Source organism: Aedes aegypti, chromosome 2 (assembly GCF_002204515.2).
Source record: "Aedes aegypti strain LVP_AGWG chromosome 2, AaegL5.0 Primary Assembly, whole genome shotgun sequence".
Classification (NCBI taxonomy): domain Eukaryota; kingdom Metazoa; phylum Arthropoda; class Insecta; order Diptera; family Culicidae; genus Aedes; species Aedes aegypti.
The window spans coordinates 261,576,884-261,600,788 of NC_035108.1; the positions used below are offsets into that span (position 1 = coordinate 261,576,884).

General features: G+C 38.1%; 1 protein-coding gene and 1 long non-coding RNA gene across 2 annotated transcripts in view; one reads left to right on the forward strand and one right to left on the reverse strand.

The window, feature by feature from the left end:
- LOC5570925 (insulin gene enhancer protein isl-1) overlaps positions 1 to 23,905 on the forward strand; it is a 192,439-nt gene that overhangs the window by 121,849 nt on the left and 46,685 nt on the right. The window contains exons 2-4 of the mRNA XM_001653355.2: positions 15,985 to 16,174; positions 16,240 to 16,370; positions 16,769 to 16,978. Coding sequence (XP_001653405.2) covers positions 15,985 to 16,174; positions 16,240 to 16,370; positions 16,769 to 16,978 — 531 coding nt within the window. The remainder of the gene's footprint in view (positions 1 to 15,984; positions 16,175 to 16,239; positions 16,371 to 16,768; positions 16,979 to 23,905) is intronic.
- LOC110676556 lies at positions 16,069 to 17,027 on the reverse strand. Its single transcript, XR_002500506.1, has 3 exons — positions 16,900 to 17,027; positions 16,665 to 16,827; positions 16,069 to 16,153 (listed from the first exon to the last, which is right to left on the reverse strand). It is a non-coding gene; the product is annotated as an uncharacterized LOC110676556 (long non-coding RNA).

Below are 23,905 nucleotides of genomic sequence, written 5' to 3' on the forward strand. Positions count from 1 at the left end.
TGGACCTTTTGCCATGACATTTGTGAAAAACAAAAATCTTGAATTTTGTCTCATATTTATTAACAAGCATATTTTATTAATACTGAGTCACCAACGCTAATAAAAAAAATACATATTATTCGTGTTACAGTACAAATTTAATCTACAATTCAAACACTCCAAATCAATCGGTTGACTTTGTAGACTAGATACTTCATAAAATATTCTCAAATAACACTCTCATAAATGCACCAATTCATGAAAAATTTCACTTGAGTGCAATTCGGCTAAACGATTCTCTCGGCCAAAAATGTATGCGTGTTGCGTAAGTGTCATCTAGTCATGAAGAGTATTAGTTCAAGTATAGCCACGAACAATAAATATGCAGTAAAAGTAATATCTTGGTTTTTCTGACATTTTCTTATGGTCATCGAGAAAGGGAAGGAATGTTAGTAAGACAACCATTGTTTATAGAGACCGAGTATACCTTTGCATCTCCACAGTTGTCATGTAAAAGACATTGGCTTATTGTAATAAGATAAGTATGTAAGAGCCACCTATGGCTGGTGATGCGATCCATGATATATTGACACCTAACTGGGTTCGCGAGATTAGTCGATAAATGTTCATCGCTCGCCGACACAAAAGTAAGCGGCACGATCAAAAGATCAAACACTACTCTTTACGCCACACGATATGATACATAAATGCAAAGAAAGCTTTCAGTTAATAGCTCTGGAAGTACTCCTAAGAACTAAGAAGCAGGCTATATGCCAGTTGAAACTTAACGTCAGTAAAAAAAACAAAAACAAAGGTAAAAAGAAAAAGTCACTTTCAAGTAGGTTAATTCATATTTCAAAAGCCTTTTCATCCTCAAAAACTTCAAACACCATATGCATACTTTCGTGGTGCTAGTACTGAACAGATCCAAGAAGAAACAAAATGTCGGAAGAAGCAAAGTTTTCCCCCGCTTTGCAAGGATAAATAGAATTGATTTTCCTGTTTCGTTACGTTCCCCAACCCCTCACCAAATGAACGTACGAGTAAAACTGCCAAAATGATTGACGCAACCGGCGGCCGCCGCCCTTGCCAACCGAACCGAAAAGGATGAAAGTAAATGCGCAAGCAGCACAGTAGAATACAGGGAGTTTTCCACCCCCAAAATCCTTTTCGCCCCACTGCATTCGTTTACCACCACCGACAGCGATGCTGATGATGATGATGTTGATGTTCTTTCTGGCTTCGATAGGAAACAACATTTTCCACCATGACTGCGTTTCTGCGATAAACCGAATTTTCGTGCACCAACACTATTATGGAGTAGCGCTTTCATTGAAGGGGACTCACAGTCCGGAAGACGACAACTGAAAGGACGGACGGATGTATTTAAATTCTGTGCTTTAATGTGCGCTTAAATTTGTGCGGGCCAGCTCAAACGTGGACAGCTGCTGCTTTAATGTTGTTGAATTTTGAGGGTTTGGATGTTGAATAAGCGTCAATTACGGTAAGCGGATTGGATGCTGCTGAACTCGATTCTGGAGTTTTAAGACTACGTCTGCACTGCCGTTCTACGCATAACTGTCCCATTAGGGCAATTCTAATTTCAAAAATGTTTGATATCGCAATCTCCCACATGCTCCTTACCATCCTTACCATAAAAATAGTGTTCTGTGAAATTTTCAGCTTTCTAGGTGGTGATTTAAAGGTGGCCCAAAGACAATGTAAATTTATATAGAAATTACTATTGAGAAATTTTAAGAAATGTTCCAAACACGCTAGTACCGTTTTTGATTCATATTACGGACACTTAAGGCCACAGTGAATTATAACTCAACATAGAGCATACAAAATAAATCATTCTGTATGATTCCTCAGCGTTATCGAGCGTTGGAAGCCCTTAACTTTCGAATGATGGGTAAAAAATACGCTTCCGCAAATTGAATAATTCTGAATAAATCAAAATGTGTGGCCTTTTCATGGTTCTTATTCCGGACGCTTCCTCGCTTTTGCCTCATATTCCGGAAACTTTGATTCGAATTCCAGACAGCTCATGAGAATCATTAATAGAAAAGCAATTTATCTCAGAATTTAGAAGTTATGAACATCAATTAATTTTGCACTGGCAATTCTGAAAAAGAACCAGAATACTTGCTGCATGTTAATGTATAAAGTGATACTTTTTCGAATCAATGTTAACTATAAGAACTGAGCTTTATTATTCTCACATTGCGAGCTGCAAAATCATCATTTTCCAAGCAGGTTTAAAGGATTGTCAAGGGTTCCAGAGGATTGTAGAAAATTTCCTAGTTTGGTGCTGAAAAAGATTCCCTAGATTGTCTGAAAACTTTGAGAACTGATGCGGATTGCGGTCTCTAGGAGAGCTGTTTAGCTCAAAAAAGAGAAAAAGCAAAATAAGAGAAAAAGTGAAATTTCGTAGGGTAGAAGTACCAATCATGGCTATAGTACCAATTATGGCAATAGTGGGAACAAAAAGAGATTTTTCTTATTGTTTCACTAGACTATAATGGCTTATATTCACAGGAATGTTTAAACTATTTATTTTTAATGGTAACTAAACCTTGAAAAGAACATTCGTCCAATAAGCTTCGAAAAATGAACATTTGAAAATTTTGCCTCACATATATGTCACATTCTTAGCAGTTGGCTAAGGGACATCCGTTACGAAATGTATGTTTTGATCCGGATAAACTGTTTCAACCGATGAATGTATGTTGCCTAGTGAGAACAAATGAATAAATTTAGCAGGTATGCAATCAATTCTACTGTTTTAAGCTGGAAATCGTGTTATTTCCACTATGTCGATAACTGGTACAAAGAGTGTATGAGAGCCCAATTATGGCAATACTCTGGAGGCGGATTGTTTACATTTTTTGATCAGTGAAATAAAAGAAGTAAAGCTATTTTACGGGTGACTTCCACGACGGGACGGTTCGGTAAGGCATTATCTTCATGTTTTGTACTCAATTACTAAGATTTTTCAATCACACGTTCGAAAACGTTCGCGAGCGGAAGATGCTAATTTCATGTTAGAGAGGGGTTTTCAGCGACACTCGATTTTTGAATTTTCCCTCTTTTTTCGTAAAAAATTGGCACTGGAAAGGTAATGTGAGATCATTAATGCTGTTTTGTATCATAATTTGCATTTACACTACATTTTGGCTTCTTTTTCGAAAATTAATTTTCTCCAATGAAGCCATTGCAAAAAATTGATTTAACATCTATTTAACCCAAATTTTTTGGAAAATTTTATGAACGATATCTTCATTACATATTAGCGTTGCATTATCATTCGCTCTTTGTGGCGTTTGAGTTCATTTCGTGCAAATATTCGATAGTCCATAATTGGTACACTTTTATGTCGAATGCTAGGAACGTTATTGCCATAATTGGTACAAAGACAACGCTATTTAAAATCCATTTTTAGAAGCTTAAAGGCAATTTAGTACTAAAACTGTTTAAATCAACAGATTCGCAAGGCTTTAAACTAGTAATTGACACCAACAAGTCATGCTTGTGTTTTAGAAACGCGGTTACAACTTGATTTTTATCACTACTGTTGACATATTGCATCCATAATTGGTACACCTACCCTACGTAAAAATAACCTTTCATCATATTTAAAGCAAACAATATACTGATCCGTCTTTATTTTGAAAATACCTCCAGATTAGCACTTTGAAATGTATAAAGTGACAATAAGAGGTGCACTTAATAAGAACTTCCATGATCCACTTTGGCATGGAGAAGTTTTCCCGGTCGAATCATCGAAAACTTTATACAACGAAACACTTCAATACGACACACAGTGTGGCCAAATATGAACTCAGTAGCTTTAAAAAACAACCCACTGTCGAAGTGAATCTAAAGTGCCAAGATTAGGATCCTGCTCCCTATGCGTGGCAATGTTTACCAATGCAAAGAAAGTTTTCGAAAATTGTAATGCAAAGCCTACCAAATCAATACGCAAGCGGTGGTCGATCTTTGTCATATTTTGTTCATGATGTGATAAACTATTGTTGCGGGATGATAAGATTGTTGCTACAAGAATGAGAGAGGATAATGTCTATGTTACTGCGTTTTGGTTGACAATTAATTCACTGACTAGCATATTCTTAATCGGAAACCCTAAGCTTATCTAACAAACAAGTTTCGGATATGAACGATTATCAATTTTGTGTTAAAATTTCTCTCCAAAGTAATATTCATTGAGTTTTTGTTATGAAAATGAATTTCAGCACTAAGATCAATTTGGGCAGAAAATTTATTTATGAATCTGGAAGGTTTACCTTTGTACTTACTTTCCTGCATTTGTTGAAATTGATAACTTAATAAAAACAACGCATTACACCCGAAATCACGGTACCGAACAGAAATTCAACAATGAGACAAACGGTCTTAAAATGCTTTTCATAGAGTTTCCGAACAAAGTTTACTTTTTCTGTTTCCAAAATTTTTTTGTAAGGATAAACTTTCTCAAGGTAAAATGTCAAAATTGACTCAAAATAACATGGTACAAATATGCGTATAACGACAGTGCATTACGAAACAAATTACTCCCATTCGTGATCTTTATAGGCTACAAGATTACTCTCGCTGGAAGATATGCACAAGTGATTCAGATGATCTCTTACTTTCCCCTAGTAGTGGGGATTTATCTCTCCAACTTAGATTAATGTTAGATTAGCTCCCATCAAGCCGAACGCCGAAGACGTTTATCGCCGCGAACATGATGAGTTATTATGAGACTAATTCAGCACCGCAGCTCCTCTTGGAATCGCGTAAAATTTAACAAATTTAGTACCATTTGTGTGTTATTCTTCCATCATCATCATCATCATCGTCGAAGCTGATAAACCCAAGCGAGAGCTGTTATAGGCAGAATTTCGAGAACCACGCTTCTCGCCTAATTTATTCAAGCCAAACAATTAATTCCAAAACTTGAACCAAAGTTCCGCAGGCCGCGAAAGCGTGAGCCGAAAAAATATACGCAGAATTTATGAAAAGAAGTATATCTCAAGCAATCTTAAAACGACATGAATAATTTATATAGGCGGAGTCAGAGCGTGTTCGTTCTACCCCTCCCCCCTCAATCACCATGCCCCCCTCGTTCAACAACATCATCGCGTAAACGGTGCAGAAAGCAAGGCCATAAAGCGAGCTCGTTCTGCTCGTTCTCGGCCCTATGCTCCGTCTCTGTTGCTCCCATAGGTCCTCGCAAAGACCGGCCACATGACTCGAAGGCAACATGCTTCTCCGCAACTCCCCCCATTCGGTGCTCCGGTGTTCGACACATACTCTTGCGCGTATCATTTCTATACGCCGCGTGTATACACCGCTTGCTGAGGTTGCTGGCTGGTTTCCCCCCCGAGGGGTTCTTGTTGCGCGTTTTGGCGTCATCGCAATCGTCTCCTCATGGTTGTCGTTATCGTCGGTCGTGGTCGTTTGTCGCCGTAGAACTACACTACCTACCTTTTCCTATAGGCATTGAGCACGCGAGAGAGAGACTTTGGGCTTGCAAGCAAACTGCTGTATTGGTTCGTCGACTTGTGGCAGACGTGAGGCTCTACTACCACTAAACTTCAGACAGTAGCGTAGCTAGGGGATGTGGTGAGTAGCCTCGGGTTTCTGGAAGCTCTTAAATCGTAGGCATTCAGTTTCTTGCCATTGAACAGGTAACAAGCAGTAAAAATAAGTTTGAAAGTGAACTAAATCGACAATACAGGCAATATGGAAATAAAATCCTTTTTAATTAATTTGCATTTAACTGCATCAATAAAGAAGATTGAATACTGCTTTAGTGCATTTCATAATCTTCTACCAATAGATTTCCACCGCGAGACAAATACACAAAATTAGTTTGAAGTAAGGGTCGTATTGTTCCTCCCCATCCATGGATCGCATCATCGACCAAAGGTGACACACTAATAAACTCCCTTCCCTTGGTGATTGTGGAGATGCAAAGGTATTCTCAATCTCTAGAAGCAATAATCATTACACACTAACATTCCTTCCCCATCCTAACTGACTGTAAGGACCTGGCCGGCCATGTTATTTTATGCTCATTTGTATGAAGCGGAATCACTGTGCGGACCCCGAAAACCTTAGCTACGTCACTGACTTCAGGCCAACCGTAGTCTAGAGAGGCATGGAATGGTAGAGGAGGTGCACGTGGAATGTTACCTGTGTTGTGGGTGTTTGTGAGGGCGATCGTTCATCAAATTGTAGCATGCAGATGTGGGTAGTGCACAGAAGATGAAAATGTGCACACTGGGAATAGAGACGATCCAACACAGCTTAGCCCCCCAACGCAACAGCCAACAGTGGAAAGACCGTGTCTGCACCTTTGCTTCCTATAGCGCCGGGGGTGGACTTGGCCCAGACTCCAGACTCTCATCTTGCCAATGGAGGGTGGCTTATGCTGCAGCAGCATGGGGGTCTGGTGATAATGTGGAGGTGATTGTTGCGTGACGCTTAAACATTTTGGGGGTGAAGTTTTGGCGTGACAAAAATGGATTGATTTTTTTCTCATGGTAGCCCAGATTGATTTGTTACTTTTTGGAAGTCATGATAGCTTTTTTTCTAGATGGAAGATCTCACCTTTGATCTTGATGGAGTTTAATATAGATAGCACTGATAGCTGGCATTTTCAATAGAAGATGATATGTAATTTTACCAGCTGTGCTTCTCTCACTTTCATCTTAGCTATCCGAAATCGGTGACAATTTCTTGATCGTCAAATAATGATCTTAGAACTTACGATTTTTTGGAAGCGTCATGGAAATGCTTAATTAGCATTGAATTTTATTATTGAATACAAAAAAAGAAAATATCTACGGTCGCAATGAAAATATCGCTAAGATGTGGTATGATTGTAGTACTGTCTGTCTTTTTATTGATTTGAAAATTTGAATGAAGTACCATATCAGTTATAGGATCCGCATTAACATAATAACTCACATATTCAAAATTACCCGTTTAACAATCTTTTCTATAGCTAATTCGCACGGAGGAATAAGATTTGTCTAAAGTGAAATTTACAACTATAAATACTGGTTAAACTTTTGCCAGTCCAATCTAACCACTTATATGTGATTGGATGGTAACATGACCTTGAGAATGAGAGTTCTTCAAGTTACATCTACTTAATTGGTTCAAAAATAAACTCAAATCAGCAAAAAAAAAAATTGTAGTGCTTAGCGAAATTTGAGATAAATGTACCACTTTAAGCCATTTATTATCTAACTTTGACCAAAGTTTATCCAACCTACCGACTTAGCATCAAGATGTTAGTTTCTCATATCTTTGTATGCTCTGTGTAATTTAAAATGAAAAGAACTTCTAAAACTATTAATTTGGAGCTTTTGAAATATCATTCAAAATAACGTAATATTTAGCACTATGGGGCAAGTGTGCTATTGAGATGAGGAAAATTGGCCACAGGATGAATATCAAGTGAAGCTATATGTGAAAAAACATTTTTTTTTCTATTCGTATTACTTACAAATCTAACTCTTAATGGCGATTCAACATGTATTTTCAACTTTACCCAAGCAGGCAAAAAAACATAATAATAACAAATTTTATACGATGACATGACCGGTATTTTTTGAGTGCATTGAATAATTCTGAAATTATAACAAAGATCTAGAACAATCTACTGGATAACATCATACAGGACAGTCTTACGGTTGTGCCCTGCAACAATGAGTTACCTTTACATAGTTACATACTTATTTTTCAAAATATCCTGGACAATATCGCCAAAATAAATGGAGTACTAGTGTGTAGCTTCTACGCACCAACTCGATGGACAATAGAGCAGTTTAACTAACTGATCGGAGACCACTTGGCGACTTCAATGCTTGGGCGGTAGAGTGGTTCTTACCAACCCAAGAGGTCGAAGTCTGCTCGAAGCCCTGGCAAAGCTAAATGTTGACTTAGCAAACGAAGGAACCACTAGTACATACCGTAGAGATGGCCTGACATCGATAATCGATATCACCTTTTGTAGCCCAGTGCTAGCGGGAAGCATGAACTGGACAGTCTGCGACGGATATACCCACAGCGACCACCAGGAGGTCCTATACACAATCGGTGAACGGACACAAAATACCCAGAGTAAAAGGCAATGAGAGGATCTTCCACAACAAAAGAAGTTTCATAAAGAGTTTTTCGATGAAGCACTCAGAAGAGAAGGTCCGATAGTAAACTTGAGTTCGGAGGAGTTAACGGCTGCGCTGGTGCGTGCCTGCGACACAACCATGTCAAGAAAGATCAAGCCGAATCGAAGACGTCGTCAGCTTATTGGTGGAATGGGTCAATTCGCAGCCTTTGTGAAAAGTGCCTCAGAGCCAAGAGGCGAATGCAAAGGTCTAAAACCGAAAACAAGAACGGAGAGTACAGCTACGAACAGCAAAAGCCACATTGAAGCAAGAAATCAAGCTGAGCAAAAAGACTTGCTTCAAGGAGCTGTGCCGGGACGCTTACAGAATTGCGATGGCCAAAATCAAAGGACCAGCAGTACCTGCTGAAGCATACCCAGAGAAGTTGAAGATTATCGTCGACGGATAGTTCTCACAATACGAGCCGACGGTATGGCCTCCAATTCCGTACGGCCAGGAAGACGGGGACATGGTAAACATTACCAATGAAGAGCTCTTAGCGGCGGCCAAGAAAAAGAAGCGAAAATAGCGCTCGGCCAAGATGGTATCCCCAACGTGGCGTTGAGAGCAGCTTTAGAAGCCGACCAAAATATGTTCAGAACATCACTGCATTTTCCGTACCACTGGAAAAGGTAAAACTAGTACTGCTACCAAAACCGGGTACGCCCTCCGGTGAACCAGGGTCGTTCCGACCGATATGCTTGCTAGATACACTCGGTAAGCTACTGGAGAGGATCATCCTTAATAGGCTGAGGGCATTTACAGAAGGCGACACGGACTGTCGGCAATGAAGTTCGGATTTCGGAGAGGGATGTCAACTATAGATGCAATCAAAAAGGTAGAGGACACAGCCGACAAAGCACGACAAAACGACGAGGCAACCGCTTTTGTGCAGTCGTTACGGCCGATGTGAAGATCGCATTTAACAGCGCAAGCTGGGAAGCCATTGCTGCAGCGCTGCATAAGATGAAGGTTATTCTGACAATCGAACACTGAGCTACAATGTTAGTGAAGGATAGAAGAATATTGTGATCAATGCGGGCGTGGCTCAGGGCTCTATTTTGGGTACGACGTTGTGGAACGCAGTGTAAGGCGTCGAAATCGTAGGATTTGCAGACTACATAACGCTGGTGGTGGTTGGCAAATCACTGAAAAGAATGGAGATGCTTGCCACAGAGGCAGTGGACATTGTTGAAAACTGGATGCGGGTGACCATAGCTCACCAGAAAACTGAATTGGTACTCATCAGCAACTGTAAAATGGTTAAAAAGGCTGAAATCACAGTTGGGGAACACGCCACAGCCTCAAAACGTGAACTGAAACAGCTCGGAGTAATGATCGATGAATGGCTCAACTTTAATAGCCATGTTGATTATACCAGCGAGAAGGCTGCAAAGGTGATTACGGCACTATCCAGGATCATGCCGAACGATTCGGAAATAAGCAGTAGCAAGAGAAGGTTGTTGGCTAGCGTGTCCTCATCCATCCTAAGGTACGCCGGTCCAGCGTGGGTAGTTCGAGTTGGGCTTGCCAGTAAGTTCAGGCTGATGGCCATGCGGGTATCGAGTGCCTATGTTTTGGAAGAAGATCGTGAGTGCTACGAGCCTTGCCTCGGCAATAGAGGAGTTCGGAAGACTGTTAGAACCGACACAATGAGGAAGTGGCAACCGGAGTGGGATGCGAATGGAAGTATCGTCTCATCCCAAACCTGTCGAAATGGGTGAACAGGACACACGGAGAAGTCAGGTTCCATATGACGCAGTTCCTATCAGGCCACGGCTGGTTTAAACAGTACCTACATAGGTTCGGCCACGTTGGATTGCCGCTCTGTCCAAAGTGCGGCGATGTAGAGAAAACACCGGAACACGTAATTTTCGAGTGCTCACGGTTCTATACGGAGCGTACAGAGATGAAAACTGTCAGTGGTGAAGAGGTCCGAGTAAGCAACATCGTGGACAGAATGTGTAGTGACGAAAACATCTGGAATGCGGTCAATACAGCGGTGGTGAAGATAATGTCGTATCTCCAGCGGAAATTAAGAGAACAGGAAACAAGTTAAAGGAGCTCTGGCGGAGTAGGGTAGATCCGCCGCCAGGGGGCTATCCGAGTAGAGCGCGGAAAGTTCGGGGGCTAAATGGCTCACGGTCGATTAAACGCGAGAGCCAATGGGCTCTGTATGACGATCAAGTCGAGAAACAGTCCGAGTCGCGTGGAGCTCTCGGTCTGAGTAGGGTAGATCCGCCGCCGAGGATTATCCAAGTGGAGTTCGAGAGCTAAATGGCTCATGGTCGATATTGGGGGAAATTTCTTCGTCGGGGAATGGGGACAAAGTTGAGAACTGGTTCCAAAATGGGTCACTGAATGGCGACAGTTATACAAAATAGCATGCAAAATAGGTTATGCTAACAGGATCGCTGAATGGCGAAAGTATAGCATGTTACCATTAATACCAACAGGAGCCAAAGGGCTTAGCATGATGGGCAAATAGCTAAAAATGGGTCGCTGAATGGCGGAAAATGAGTGCATCACTAGCTACTAATAAGAGCCAAAGGGCTTATCATGATAATAATAGAATACGTCGAAATCTAACAAAGCGGTGCAAACAGCACATAATACCTCTCCTTCGAAGTAATATTGCAAGGTGGTGCCGGAGGGGAAGTTGGATGAAAGAGATCCTAGGAGAGTTATTATAGTGCGTAGGCACACAAGTGAACTCCACACAGCGCCAAGCAAATCTATACACTGGCATGTGCATGAGCAATACACACAACAGGCCAGTCGTTAGAAGATTTTTAATCTCTTAGATGCATGCAAAAAAGTCTTGGGCAAGATTATTGAATGATTTTAAAAAGTACTAATATCCACCAGGATGCCTAGCAGCAATTATCTGTTATTCAATTTCTCTGAAAAATTGTCTCATTTACTAACTTCTGTCAGATTTCATGCGAATATTTGTAGAGTTAAAGTAATGGCCTGTCACAAAAAAATGCTTCTGAGATAAGGCCCACGATACAAAAAGGTTGGGCAGGCCTGATCTACAGTTCAATTCGGCAGTATATATGTAGGCATATTGATTACGAACTTTTGTTCCGAGAATTAATCTGAATTCACAAATGAGAATAGTGTAAAACGATTATTTGCAGGGAAGGAAACACAAGGGCGATTGAAATGCATGAAAATTTTGTCGACGGAGACTTTAACACACCATATATTAGGGTAAGGGATCTAATTTTCGACCCAGTGCTAATTTTCGACCCATTGATAGTACAACCATTATTTAAACTACTATTTCAAATTTTGAAACATTCATAAATCACTGGAATATGCCATTACTGTTATATTTGTCATGATCCAACAAAAATTGCATTTATATAACTAAGTTTTGATTCAAAATTGATTGATCTGATTTTTCAGTGTCTGAATCATTCCTTTTTCTTTCATTGATGAAAAATCGACACATTTGGAAAAAGCTCAAATCAGTGTAAATACTGAACAAAGTCATGCCCAATATATAAAGTTTGATGAAAAGAGATCAAATTAAGTCATATTGTATTGAATTTACTGCATCTATAAGCGAAAATAAATTTTATTACGCGTTTGAAATTGTTCGAAAATTGAAACACCAGGTTTCAATTTTCGACCGGTCGAAAAAGCTTGCCATGATTTCAGCAGGTGATGTGTTTTAGTTTTCGACCCTTCATCAAAAGTAAACATCGTTCATAACGGTGGTGCCTCTTTTTTAGAGATAAATTGCTTGCTTCAACGGTTCTTAATCAAAATTGTGAGAAATGTACTGATCACGCTTCAATTTCATCATAAATATATGGGTTAACATATTACAGCATCCAGAACAGTACAGGCAAGTCATCCAGCAAGTAGCATCAAAGTTAGTCAACAAGAACTCGGTTATGGAATTTCGAAATTTCATATATTCAATTTAAGATTTGCAGTCCGATTTTTGTCCTGGACAGGCCACAATGGAGGAAAAGATAGAATTTGAAGTGTGAACTGCGGAATGAGTCAGCGACGGAGATGGCCAGTGAAACGTGACTCAATATCGTAGTATGTTAAAGGGTTCCTTGATACTGCTGAAAGGCCCAACTATTTAAAAAAAAAACATCCTCCAGGTGAATTGTTAGATCTAGATGGATGAAGCGGAGGAGAGAATCCAAAATTAAGAGACAAGAACACGATGAAGAACGAATCAAGCAAAATTGAACAAAAAAAAAACAATGCACCGAAACGGCTCATAAAATCAATGTCGAAGCCTAAAAAACCAGTCTAAGTCAAGCACTAAAAAAAGAATTTCAGTTTTTTTTGTATGAACTACTAAATAATAAAATGAAATAAATGTTTTAAACAAAATGGTGTTACATGATTAAATGCAAATATTCCATTGCTGTACTATATCCTATCGCAACAATAGAATGTCATGTAGTTTGTTCCACGTAAAATCGTTTTAGTGGTAGAATAATCGATTAGTGTCCATGAATGTTGGTTTTCCGTTGTCATACAGGTTGTGCATAAATCATGATATCGTAGTGCAAAACTTAATCACTCAGTACCACAAACCAAAACATTCGATTTATTTATAATTATTTGAAAAAGAGGAAAAATAATCGAAGAATATTCAATAATAAAGTGATAATTTTTGCACATATATTAATGTTTAAAACTTCCCACATCGCCTTTACAAGTGCTCTCAAAAAGAGGAAAAGTAAATTCACTCCCTTCAGATAAGCACAGATTTGATAAAAATTTCGTAAAATAGTGTTTCCTCAAACAATATATCGATTATATTGTTTCAATTTAGTACAGGTCGAAAATTAGCACATGCATGGGTCGAAAAATAAAACAATGGGTCGAAAAATAGCACAAAAAGATAAAGTCATTTATCCCTAAAAATCACAAAAACACAATGAAATATCACCTGATAGAAGCTATACATGAATAAATATTAGGGTTTTTCAATCGATAGCCAAATTTGAATATAAGTTAATGATTTTTTGCAGGGTTTTTAGAAGTTTTTCACTCCTATGATGGTTTCATGGGTCGAGATATAGTGCTTTTACCCTAATATAAAATATTTGGAGAAAAAAAAACACGTTTTACAATTAAGGTCAGAAACTACTATTCCTAACCACTATCGCTACTTCTTACTTATTCTTCTTACTTACTTACTGGTTTAATATTATAGTTTTGTTACTGACGTTGGCATTTTCACGAGTTTTACTTTAAAATGTACAGATTTTAACCAAACAGAATTCAGTATGCAAAACAAAATATTGTTTGTTAAAATGCTACAACAACTGACACATTTGAACTTTTGCACGATATAGGGGAACTTACGTATTCTCGGCAGCTTAAGCCGATGCCGTGCTTCTTTTGTAATTTTCTCAGACATCAGCAGACAAATTCCGTGTTTGTCTGTTTACATTTATGCGTCGCTCAATCCTCTATCGATTCACACCGAAAGACTTGTCAAAATGCTTTTGGAATCGTTTTTACAACGCTGCGAGCATCCCTTGTCAGTGTGACTATTGTCGGCAGCCTCAATCTCTTCGGCAACTTTCCCATAACAACTGCTGGTGAATCTCTTCGGCAGCTCCAAATCAGTCGCATTTTGAGGCGTGCTCATTTGAATTGATGACATCTCCGGCAATATCGTTTGTTTTGTCTCGGAAATCTCGCCAGCGGGAAGCGGGTAGAACAAAGAATCATCTGAATGTTTCCACTGATGTGTATTGATAGAAAAATACTATTTATTTGGCGTTTGAAATTTGGTTGCCGATAATAGTCGAATGGTGCCGAAGCCGTATGTCTCCCTACCATAAATTTTTTAAATCTGTACATAATTTACCTCATACTAAGCTATTTAAAAACAGTCACCATAAGTAAAATTCACTGATATTTAGTTGTTTTCAAAAAAATCGATAAAAATACGTGAAAAAATATGCAAATTTTATAAGATTTTATACAATGTACGCAGACTTATGAAGGAACATGTTGTACCTCAAAGTGAAACAACATTCACTCATTTTTGTAAAAAGTTTAGGTGGCCTATTTGTTCATACGGCACACTTGCCCCAATCTCCGCTATTTGTTTAACACTCGTGCATGTAACAAATCAATACCAACATGCAATTATGAGAAAACAATCTTCTCAAACCGCAGTTTTTCCCGTGGTGCATCTCGAACATTTTTCGAAAGTATACAATACAACATTCAACAAAAACGAGTTGACTCCCGTCTACCAGTTACAGTTTTTAGAAACTAACCTAAAAACATGTTTGGTGGAAAAGGGAAACTTCAGTTGCAAAGATCATTCCACCTTTTCCACATGTTGGTCTAGAAATGTCAATAAAAAGAGATCTTGTGTTGCCAGAATTATTAAATATCAAATATTTAAAAAATAAAATTGGAACGATTAAATGAATTAACAACTATTTTACTTTACACAATCAACTCTCCAAATGTGTGACAAAAGTTCGCAGAGGGATTTAGTTTTGGCTCACAAAACTGAAACTCTGGCAACACGGTTTAGGCTTGACACCTCATTAGGTCAGTTGTTCATAGATATAAACATAGATAAAGGCCAAAAGAAGTAGATGAACTTGTCATTAAAATACTGGTAAACTTTTCCTGGCCTATTTCATAGAAGCACAGGTAAGTTATAAATGAAGTTGCGTATTGAGCCGTTCTGTTTTAATATTGAAAAAGTTTTCAAATAGGGTTTTTTCATATAAAAAAAGTTTAAAAAAATCAAAGAAACTCTAGATAATTTTTATGTTTTATATTGTGATTGATTATAGGGTGCATTTGATATGACTTGAAAATTTAAGTACTTTTAGTAGGAGACGTTTTTGTTATAACCTAAGCTTTGCGGAAAAGATTCGCAGTAGGACAAAAGTTCGCACGAGATTTTAAAAGCTGTTTACACAGGTTCAATTAGTTAAAATGAATCCAGATTAGAATAGTCAGACTATAGTGTAACCGCAACTTAATTTCATGCTATTGTTTTGCACTCTGTCACTCAGTACTCTTACCGCCAGAACTCATCATTATCTACAAAAAAACTTTCAATAATAGGTAATTGAATCAAAATTACTTTTAGAAATTGTTCAGAACAATTATTCTATACATCAAGATCATAGAAAAGGCCAAATTTGAGTACACCGCAGTTAATAACTGATCCAACAGTTAATATAGTTAGTCCGTACGCGTCTAGTTTGTAAATTAGTACTACGTTTGGAGGGTAATGTATTAAGGTATAGTTGCTCGCCGTCACTGTCAATGCCTAAAATTTGCTGATTTGTACAGGCCGACTGTGATACAAATCGGATTATTCTATATCACATCAACATCATGCTGTCTACTCCATCACTAGTGCTTTAATGGCGATAGACTATTGACATCACTGATGGTTTAAGTTTAGCTTTAAATTAGGAAAATAAAATTTCAATTTATCAGTACGGTATTTTTGATAGAGCTGCCAATGGATTAAAACTGTATGTTGGTCACTGAAAAACATTAAAAGTTTGGATAATTACCACGTGATCACTCATTCTGCAGTGATTATTATGATAGAGTGCGATGTCGCATCACCGCTGTTGGTTGTCAAATTAAAGTGATTTTTATAGCTCAAAAATGATTATGATTTAGCAGTTGTTGATAAAAAATTTGGTTTATGTTTATTTGGACAGAACAAGCCTAGCAACAAACATAACTCGATTGAGAGAATTTATTTATCATATATAAATGTTATGTTTTACTTATACAGTATGTTAATATGAACCTATTTTCCTCTTATTCTCCTCCACAGAAAAGGAACGCCTCTCGCTGTGCGTCGGCTGCGGGGGTCAAATCCACGACCAGTACATCCTGCGGGTGGCGCCCGATCTCGAGTGGCACGCGGCTTGCCTCAAGTGCCAAGAGTGCCGCCAGTTCCTAGACGAAAGCTGTACCTGCTTCGTGAGGGACGGCAAAACGTACTGTAAGCGAGATTATGTTAGGTAAGATTATTTAAGGTAGCTCCAAAGTCATGGTAAAATCATCACAATCATTCATTCCGTTACAGGTTATTTGGTACCAAATGTGATAAATGCGGAAGCTCCTTTAGTAAAAACGACTTTGTGATGCGGGCCAAAACGAAAATCTACCACATAGAATGCTTTCGATGTTCCGCCTGCGCGAGGCAGCTAATACCGGGTAAGTTTCATCATCCAATCAGAAAACAATAACAAAATTATACAATCAGAAATATTACGTCGAAAATGTTTTAGTTGTTCAAATTACAAACAATATAACTAAAATTCTTGATATTATATCATGATTGTAATAGACCTCGATAAAGTTTAACCTACATTACAACAATTATTTATATTGTTTTGCTTGCATTTCTCATTACTATACCTGTTTTCTTATAATTCTGATATGATTGTTAAGTTCCCTTGAATAAATACTTTTCATAATCTCCATATAAAACAAAAGATGATAAATTACCAGTTTTCATATTTTTGAGTAATTTTTCTGCAATGCATTCCTGATAAGGCAACGTTTAGTCAACTTTCGCTTATAAAGAAACTGTGTTTTCATGCAACTCGTAGGTGACGAATTCGCGTTACGGGACGGAGGAGCGCTGTATTGCAAAGAGGATCACGACCACCTAGAAAAATCCAACCAAAACAGTCTGATACAGAGTGTAGAACCAAACAACAACATTAGCAGTAATACCAACCAGAATAGCACCAGTAATAACAACAACAACACTAGTTTAAGCAATAACAACCACTCGAGCGAGCTGGGCTCGATGTCGGGTAAGTTTGATCTTTTTCTAACTCAATTACTTGTTCGGTTGTTGTTGCGATTGGGCGCTTCTTCCAAGTGCCCACTACAGCAACGACAATCGCTTCAGAGAGACATCCGCCTTTTACACGGAATCGACCGACAACGACGAAGACAAGTGCCGCAATCAGTGTTGGCCGCTTATCAGACGCTGTTTGACCTGATAATTAATAAAATGTAATCGATTTTCACGCTTGTACAACAAGCCGACAAAGACTCACATTCAGTAACCGGATTTGCCAACACACCGCCCACGGATGCAACGGTTCCGAGAAATATCTTCGGTGCATTTCGGTCCAAAATAGTCTCAAAAATACGAATCAATGCAGTTTCTGCTAATATGTATGTATGTCTAACCATGGCCGTAGTCATAGGGGACAGGAGTAATGGGAGATGTGTTGGCGAATTTTTTAAACTCACCAAACAATCAGGCTTCAAAATCAGTTAGTCTGCAATAGATCTTGTGAGAAATCTGTCAAAAATCTGTCATGCATTCTAAAAATTTCTCTTAATGTTATTACCAGTAATTATTTATTTTATTTGATCTATCCCGGAATTTCTCAAATTGAAAGCTTCTATAAAAATAGCGCGAAACAAAAAATATCAAGGTAGCACCGAAGCCATGCTCAAAAATCGAGCTACAACATTATCACAAATAAGTGGAGACAGACGTTCAGAGAGCATTATAAAATTGATTAAAGCGAGTTCTTTATATGGTGCTAAATTTTATACTTCTCATATTACTCCTCCATGAAGCGATACGAATAAGAATTCACAGCTACAAGTGTGACTTGGAAAGCGCCGGTCAAAACTCGGTAGAGATTCAATTCTATTGGTTAGAGTCAAAGATGACATATACTGGATTTATCGATTTCAAAGTTGAGAAAAACGATTTGTGGTAATGTATTCTTCAAATTATGCCAAATGTCCGTTATGATAATGACCATTATGCCAAATGACAACTATGCCAAATGGCATTGTGCCAAATGGGGTAGAGCCTTTTTCTAGATTCTGAAAGGTTGCAAGATTCTCTAATGATCACTCCAGGGCAGGAGTTGAATTCTGAGAAAAATAATCGTACCGTTTTGATTCATATTACGGACAGCTTCAAATTCCGGACACTCTACTTTGTATGGGAAACATTTCATACGAAATGTTTCAATTTTCGCCGTTCAAAAGTTCTCATTTTCAAGGCTCGTTTTAACAAGCATTTTCTATAGATATCTATGAAAATTTATAGTACCCAACTTCCTTAGGCGTCTCTCTAGGTGTTTAACGATTTCATTTGATGATTTGGCTTTTTTCTTTGTGATTTGTTTGACCTGTCCGGAATTCGAATCGAAGTGTCCGAAATATGAGGCAAAAGTAAGGAAGCGTCCGGAATAAGAATCATGTAAAGCCCACACGTTTCTATTTATCTAAAATTCTTCATGTTTCGGAATCGAAATCTTCACTCACCATTCGAAAGTTAAAAGGCTTGAAGTTCCGATAACGAGGAGGAATCATACGGAGTGATTTATTTTATATGCCTTTTTGAGAGTTATTCTCCACTGAGGCCTTAAGTGTTCGTAATATGAATCAAAACGGTATCTCTCTTTCATCCCTCGCTGTAACAATCATGATCCGCTGCACATTAGCCTGGGACACGGTTATATGAAAAAAATAGATTCTCGCTCCAGTCCACTTTTTGGATTGCATTTAGGTCCCATAACAACTGTGCTAAATTTCAGCTCGATCGGAGAAACTATATTTTAGCGCCAGCCGTTCAAAGTTTGTATGGGATTTACTATGGGAAAACTTACTTTTACAAAGAAAAATCGACAGAGATCGCCCATTTTCCTCTATAAACATTCTGAACACAGATCTCGATAGGTATTTTTACAAGCAACATTGCCGAAGACAGCAAAGCAATCCGATGTTTGTGAAAAAAGTTATTAAGCATAGAAAATCCGGAAATTTTGCTCGATTTTGTTATTATTGTTATTCCTTTACGTGTTAATCAGCGTTGTCTTGCCAGTACGTTTTCATTGCCAAAATTAAAAAAAAAGAAAGGTTGTTTGACATACTTGCCTTCACAACTAGGCAATGCAAATTTCAACACTGGATGAAATCATAAGAGAGGAGGGTAACAGAGACCCATGTCTGTGATTTTTTTAAGTTCAATGATCTGGGAAACATTCTTACAGGGTGTCCGCAAATTATCCAAGCAGCAAAATATTGGAAAGATGATCTCGCATTGAAAACACTAAAAAAACAATGTTCATGTACCTTTTATAATATATCTATATGTTAACACAAAATCAACCCGGGAGCATCATGACAGCTGCAGTACAACGTCAGTGTACCGAAAAATTTTGGTCCGTGGTACTGTCAAACTCAATGAAATCACGGAGTGTGCTCAAAATAGGGCGTAAACTAGAATTATGCTTGATGGACATAAAAAAAGTTTTACAATCGTTGTTTGGCATTTTTAATATAATTAAAGATGAGTGATTACCAAATTGCGATTCTCTGAAAGGATTTGTACGGCCATCGGGAAGATTTTGTATGGTCTATGAGCGAGTTTTGAATAGTGGTGTGATGTGGTCCGCACACACTTAAACGGTTTCGCCGAGAACCCAACAGCTGATATCTCGGTAATAATTTGACGATTCTCGGTAAAACTTTTACCGAGATCTCGGCAAAAAATTCGGATTGCCGAAATTTCGGTAAAATAAGTACCGAGATTCGGCGTTAAAAATTACCGAATTCTCAGCTGTTGGGTTCTCGGCGAAAAATTTTACTGAGGTCGGTGAAATAATTTAAGTGTGCATGTTGTAAGTTGCTTATAGTAACCGATCCTTTGTTTACGAAATTATTTATTGACCACTTGGCAATTCAAAGCAAGACAAATTTGTTAGGGATCGTTCAAATATTACATGACACAACAGGGGGAGGGAAAGTGTCTTTTGTAGTGTTACGGTCCATACAATAAATTGAAATTTTCTATACAAAATCTGTTACTTCAGGGAGGAAGGGGCTTTAAATTGGCAAATTTCTTCGTTACGTAAATTTGAATCATCCCTTAAATATTTACGATGATCATTAATTTATGGGAAATTGACTGTAGTTATAAGCCTGAAATCAATCTGAGATAATATCCAGCTTTTGACTCGCAGTACATATTTTTGTGGATATGAACATTTTTTTTCTCATAGTCACCCCCATATGTCTATGTTTTAATCAGATAAGTTTATTGGATAAACTATCCAGCTTTTTACGAGCGCTAATATCACCAAAAATTAGCCCACTTTTATAAAAAAGGGATCTAGTGATCTGACGTTTCACATGGGTCGCTTGATATAGTGGCTATCACGCCCAATGGTATGGGTGCCGTAGTGTAGATGTAGTTGTGAACCTTACAGGAAAACAATATGCACTCTGTCTCGAAAAACACCCAGAATCCGGGTGTAAATTTTTCAAATTGGGTAATATTTCCATATGCATTTTGATGAGTCTGAAAGCGTGTGCAAATTTCTTTGAGGAAAACAAAAACAAACTGTGTATAACGAGCGTATGCTAGTCTACGTGTTTTCAAATGTCACTAAGCTCTATGGACTTATCCACCGGTGCACTAAATTTACTCAGTCCAAGAATTTGGACACTTGGGGAGCATTGAAAAGCGTGACCCGCTAAAGTGTCAAAATTCTTAAACCGAGTGAATTTATCACACCGGTGGACAAGTCAATTGACCGGACCCAAGCCAAACGTCAATATGTTGGATCCCTACCAGAAAGTAAGCTAACTTTTGGCGGCCATTACCGCTTTTGAACAGCTGGGTAGTTCATCCAATGGACTTATCCACAGTCTTCTTTTCTTGTTGATTTTTTTCCGATCTAAATCTAAATACTACATAAAATGAAATCCGCACCAACACGAATGTTCACCGGATGAACAATGCGTGAATAAATGTGCAACGAAATCGTTTATTTTTCTATATTCATACATTTTTATACACTTTTCTGTATGCAGAAAAGGTTTCCTTCTCGCTGGAAGTTGCAGCATGGCGTCATCGTATATTAGTTCATAGGCTTATTTGATTGAAACTTAGACCTCTGGTGGTGAACACTTTTCCGCATAGAAAAAAAACTTGACTTGATTCGATCTTATTGAAAACCGTTCAAATAAAAAGACAAGAACTCCGTCTTCAGCCATTTAGCTGCACAGACTGTAACTTAGCACTAGACAACGTAAAAGCATGCTCCAGTGGCGAGGCTTGATAGAAACTCCTGTGCGAGGCAAAGAGGATACGATTTTGCCGTTTTTCTGAGGAGAAAAAACTGAACTCAAAATTTTCAACACAGATCCTCAAGCGATTCGAGTGAGAGTGCAAGAAAACGCGAGGATTTTTCAGGTACTCTCTCTCTCTCTTGTTGCGACGCTCACCTTAACTCACACTTCAAAAGAACTCTTGAGTCTGCCGCCCGAAAATAGTCCTCGGGGAGTTGGGAGAGCACCCTTTTTTGATGGAATTTTACTCTGTTGTGTTTTGTGCTTCATCTTCCTCGCTCATTTTTCGTTACCTCTCATTTAATCTTTACACAGAACGAATTTGTGTGCTCTGAAGTTCATTTGTTGCTTGAAATTGGTGATTTTATTAAATTTATTTTCATTGGAAAACGAAAATATCAGACTCGCCCTTATTTGATTTCTTTCCATTCGTTGTTTTGCATCCGTCAACAACGAAACCAAATTCCGATCTGCCATAGTGAAAAATCGTGCCGGCAGCGGTGGATGGCCTCATTGTTTACGTTGCAAGTAGGTACGTTAAAATTGCGTTATCTGTCACTTCGCGGGGGGGGGGGGGGGGGGGGGGGGGGGGGGGTTGGGGCTTTTGCACAAAATACAACCTTAAAAAATTTCGAAATAATTTTTTTTTTCTATCTTTATTAACGAGATTTTTAGCCCTGGGCTAGTTCATCTCGGGACCAACGGCTTTACTTCCCTTCCGAAGGAAGTCGTCACTGAAATTTTTAGTGACTATCTCGGGGATGGGATTCGATCCCAGGTCCTCGGCGTGAGTTCGAAATAATTGCTTGTTACTGAGATAGGCAAATTTAAATTTTTCGGAGACGTTGTTCCTAAGGGCCGCTAGTCATACTGGAGATGTGTTATCCCTAAAACCTAAAAGAGATGAATCCAAATGTCTTATTATTATTTGAAGTAATCTAAAGGTTAGTGGCTTCAAGTTAGACTGGAAATAGAAAATTGTACGGTTCAATTCAGTGAGTTGCATGGACATTTCTCTTCCGTCATAAAGCTCGGAAAACAGCTCTCTTTAAGGCACGTCAATACATTTGGATTGGTTGTGCAATTATTTGAAATCGGAAATGTGTCAAACTTACTTCTTAAGAATATAATAAGCCAATGCTTAAAACCATGCAAGAATATTGAATTTATTATGCTTGATTTATAGAGCCATGTCTTCAATGTTTGTACGGATAATTTGCGGACAGCCTGTAGATTCTTAAAGTAGTTCTTGGTTTTTATTCTGGAATGATCCCAGAACGTGTACAGCAAACATAAATTCAAACATTACGTCATATTTATGGTACACTCTTGAAAATAATGAAAATTTCTGTGGATGTAATTCTCGTTATGACTAAATGACTCATGATGTAAGGGATGGAACGACGCGAAAACGTGTCCTTGAAGGTGTATTGGACAATAAATTCAATTTTAATGTTAAAAGACATGCAAACGATGAAACTTATTTAAAATTCGACACAAATTAACGTCATTCGAGATGCTCCCAAAAAAGATGCGTCGCTGTTTTTTCGTAGAATTGCATCCGAATAATTTTAGAAATGTGGATTAAAAAACGTAAGGCGTATACATGTTTCATATCACAATCATATTGTAATTTCATGCAATAATCACGACGCAAGCTAAACGACGTGATGGATCAAATTTCTTTGTGTTGATTCCCGGAAGGATTTCTGTTAGAATTCCAAAAGGATACTTAGAAGTTTTCTATGATATTTCAAGAGAAGCTTTTGGAGAAATTTTTGGATAAGCCATCCATTAGGTACCTTACTTAAACTTTAACCATTTTCGAAACTCCCCAAATGAATGTTGATAGAATTTATGGAATACTTATGTATAGTCCTAAAGAAGTTACCAAGAGTAACGTTTAGAGAAATTTCCTGAGCAAAATGGTGATGGAGGTAAATTGAGTTTCGAAATAATGTCATGTAAAAACTGACTGATTCCTGAGAATCCATAGGCAGTATCCCCCTGATACAATCTCAAAAAGAAATCCGAGGATTATTTCTGAAAGAATTTAGCAGAAAATATTTGAAGAAGTCTGATGATAAACTCCTTGATGACTTTTAAAAAATCTATTTAAAGAAATTCTTGATTTTTTGGGAACTTGGAGTAGTTTATAATATTTTTTTGAAAACATCTTAATGTAAAACACCATAAAGCGCACAAAGTATCTAAGAGATTACTAAAAAAATGCTTGTTAGAATCACTTCAAGAGTACCGAGAATAATTCCTGACGGAATTTTAGTCGGACTTCATAGAAGAATACTTGAAACATCTCTTCAATGTAAGCCTGATGAAATTCGACAGTTATTGTAGGATAAAGTGTTTATGAAATCTGCCTTTGAAAGTTCTTGGAAAAACCGTATGAAATCCTTATTCATTCCAAAGGTTGTGCACTACAAGCAACTCAGGATGATCTCGGGTATCTCACTGGCCAAAGTGAAATTGCCTAGCAAAACGTCGAATCTTCAGAATTTTTCTAAGCTTTATAATTCTAAGCTAATGAACTAATCCATGCATTTTGAACTCCACTTTACTTACTGTGAAAAGAGTAGAAAAGGTATTAAGATGGTTCATTTTATATGAAAATA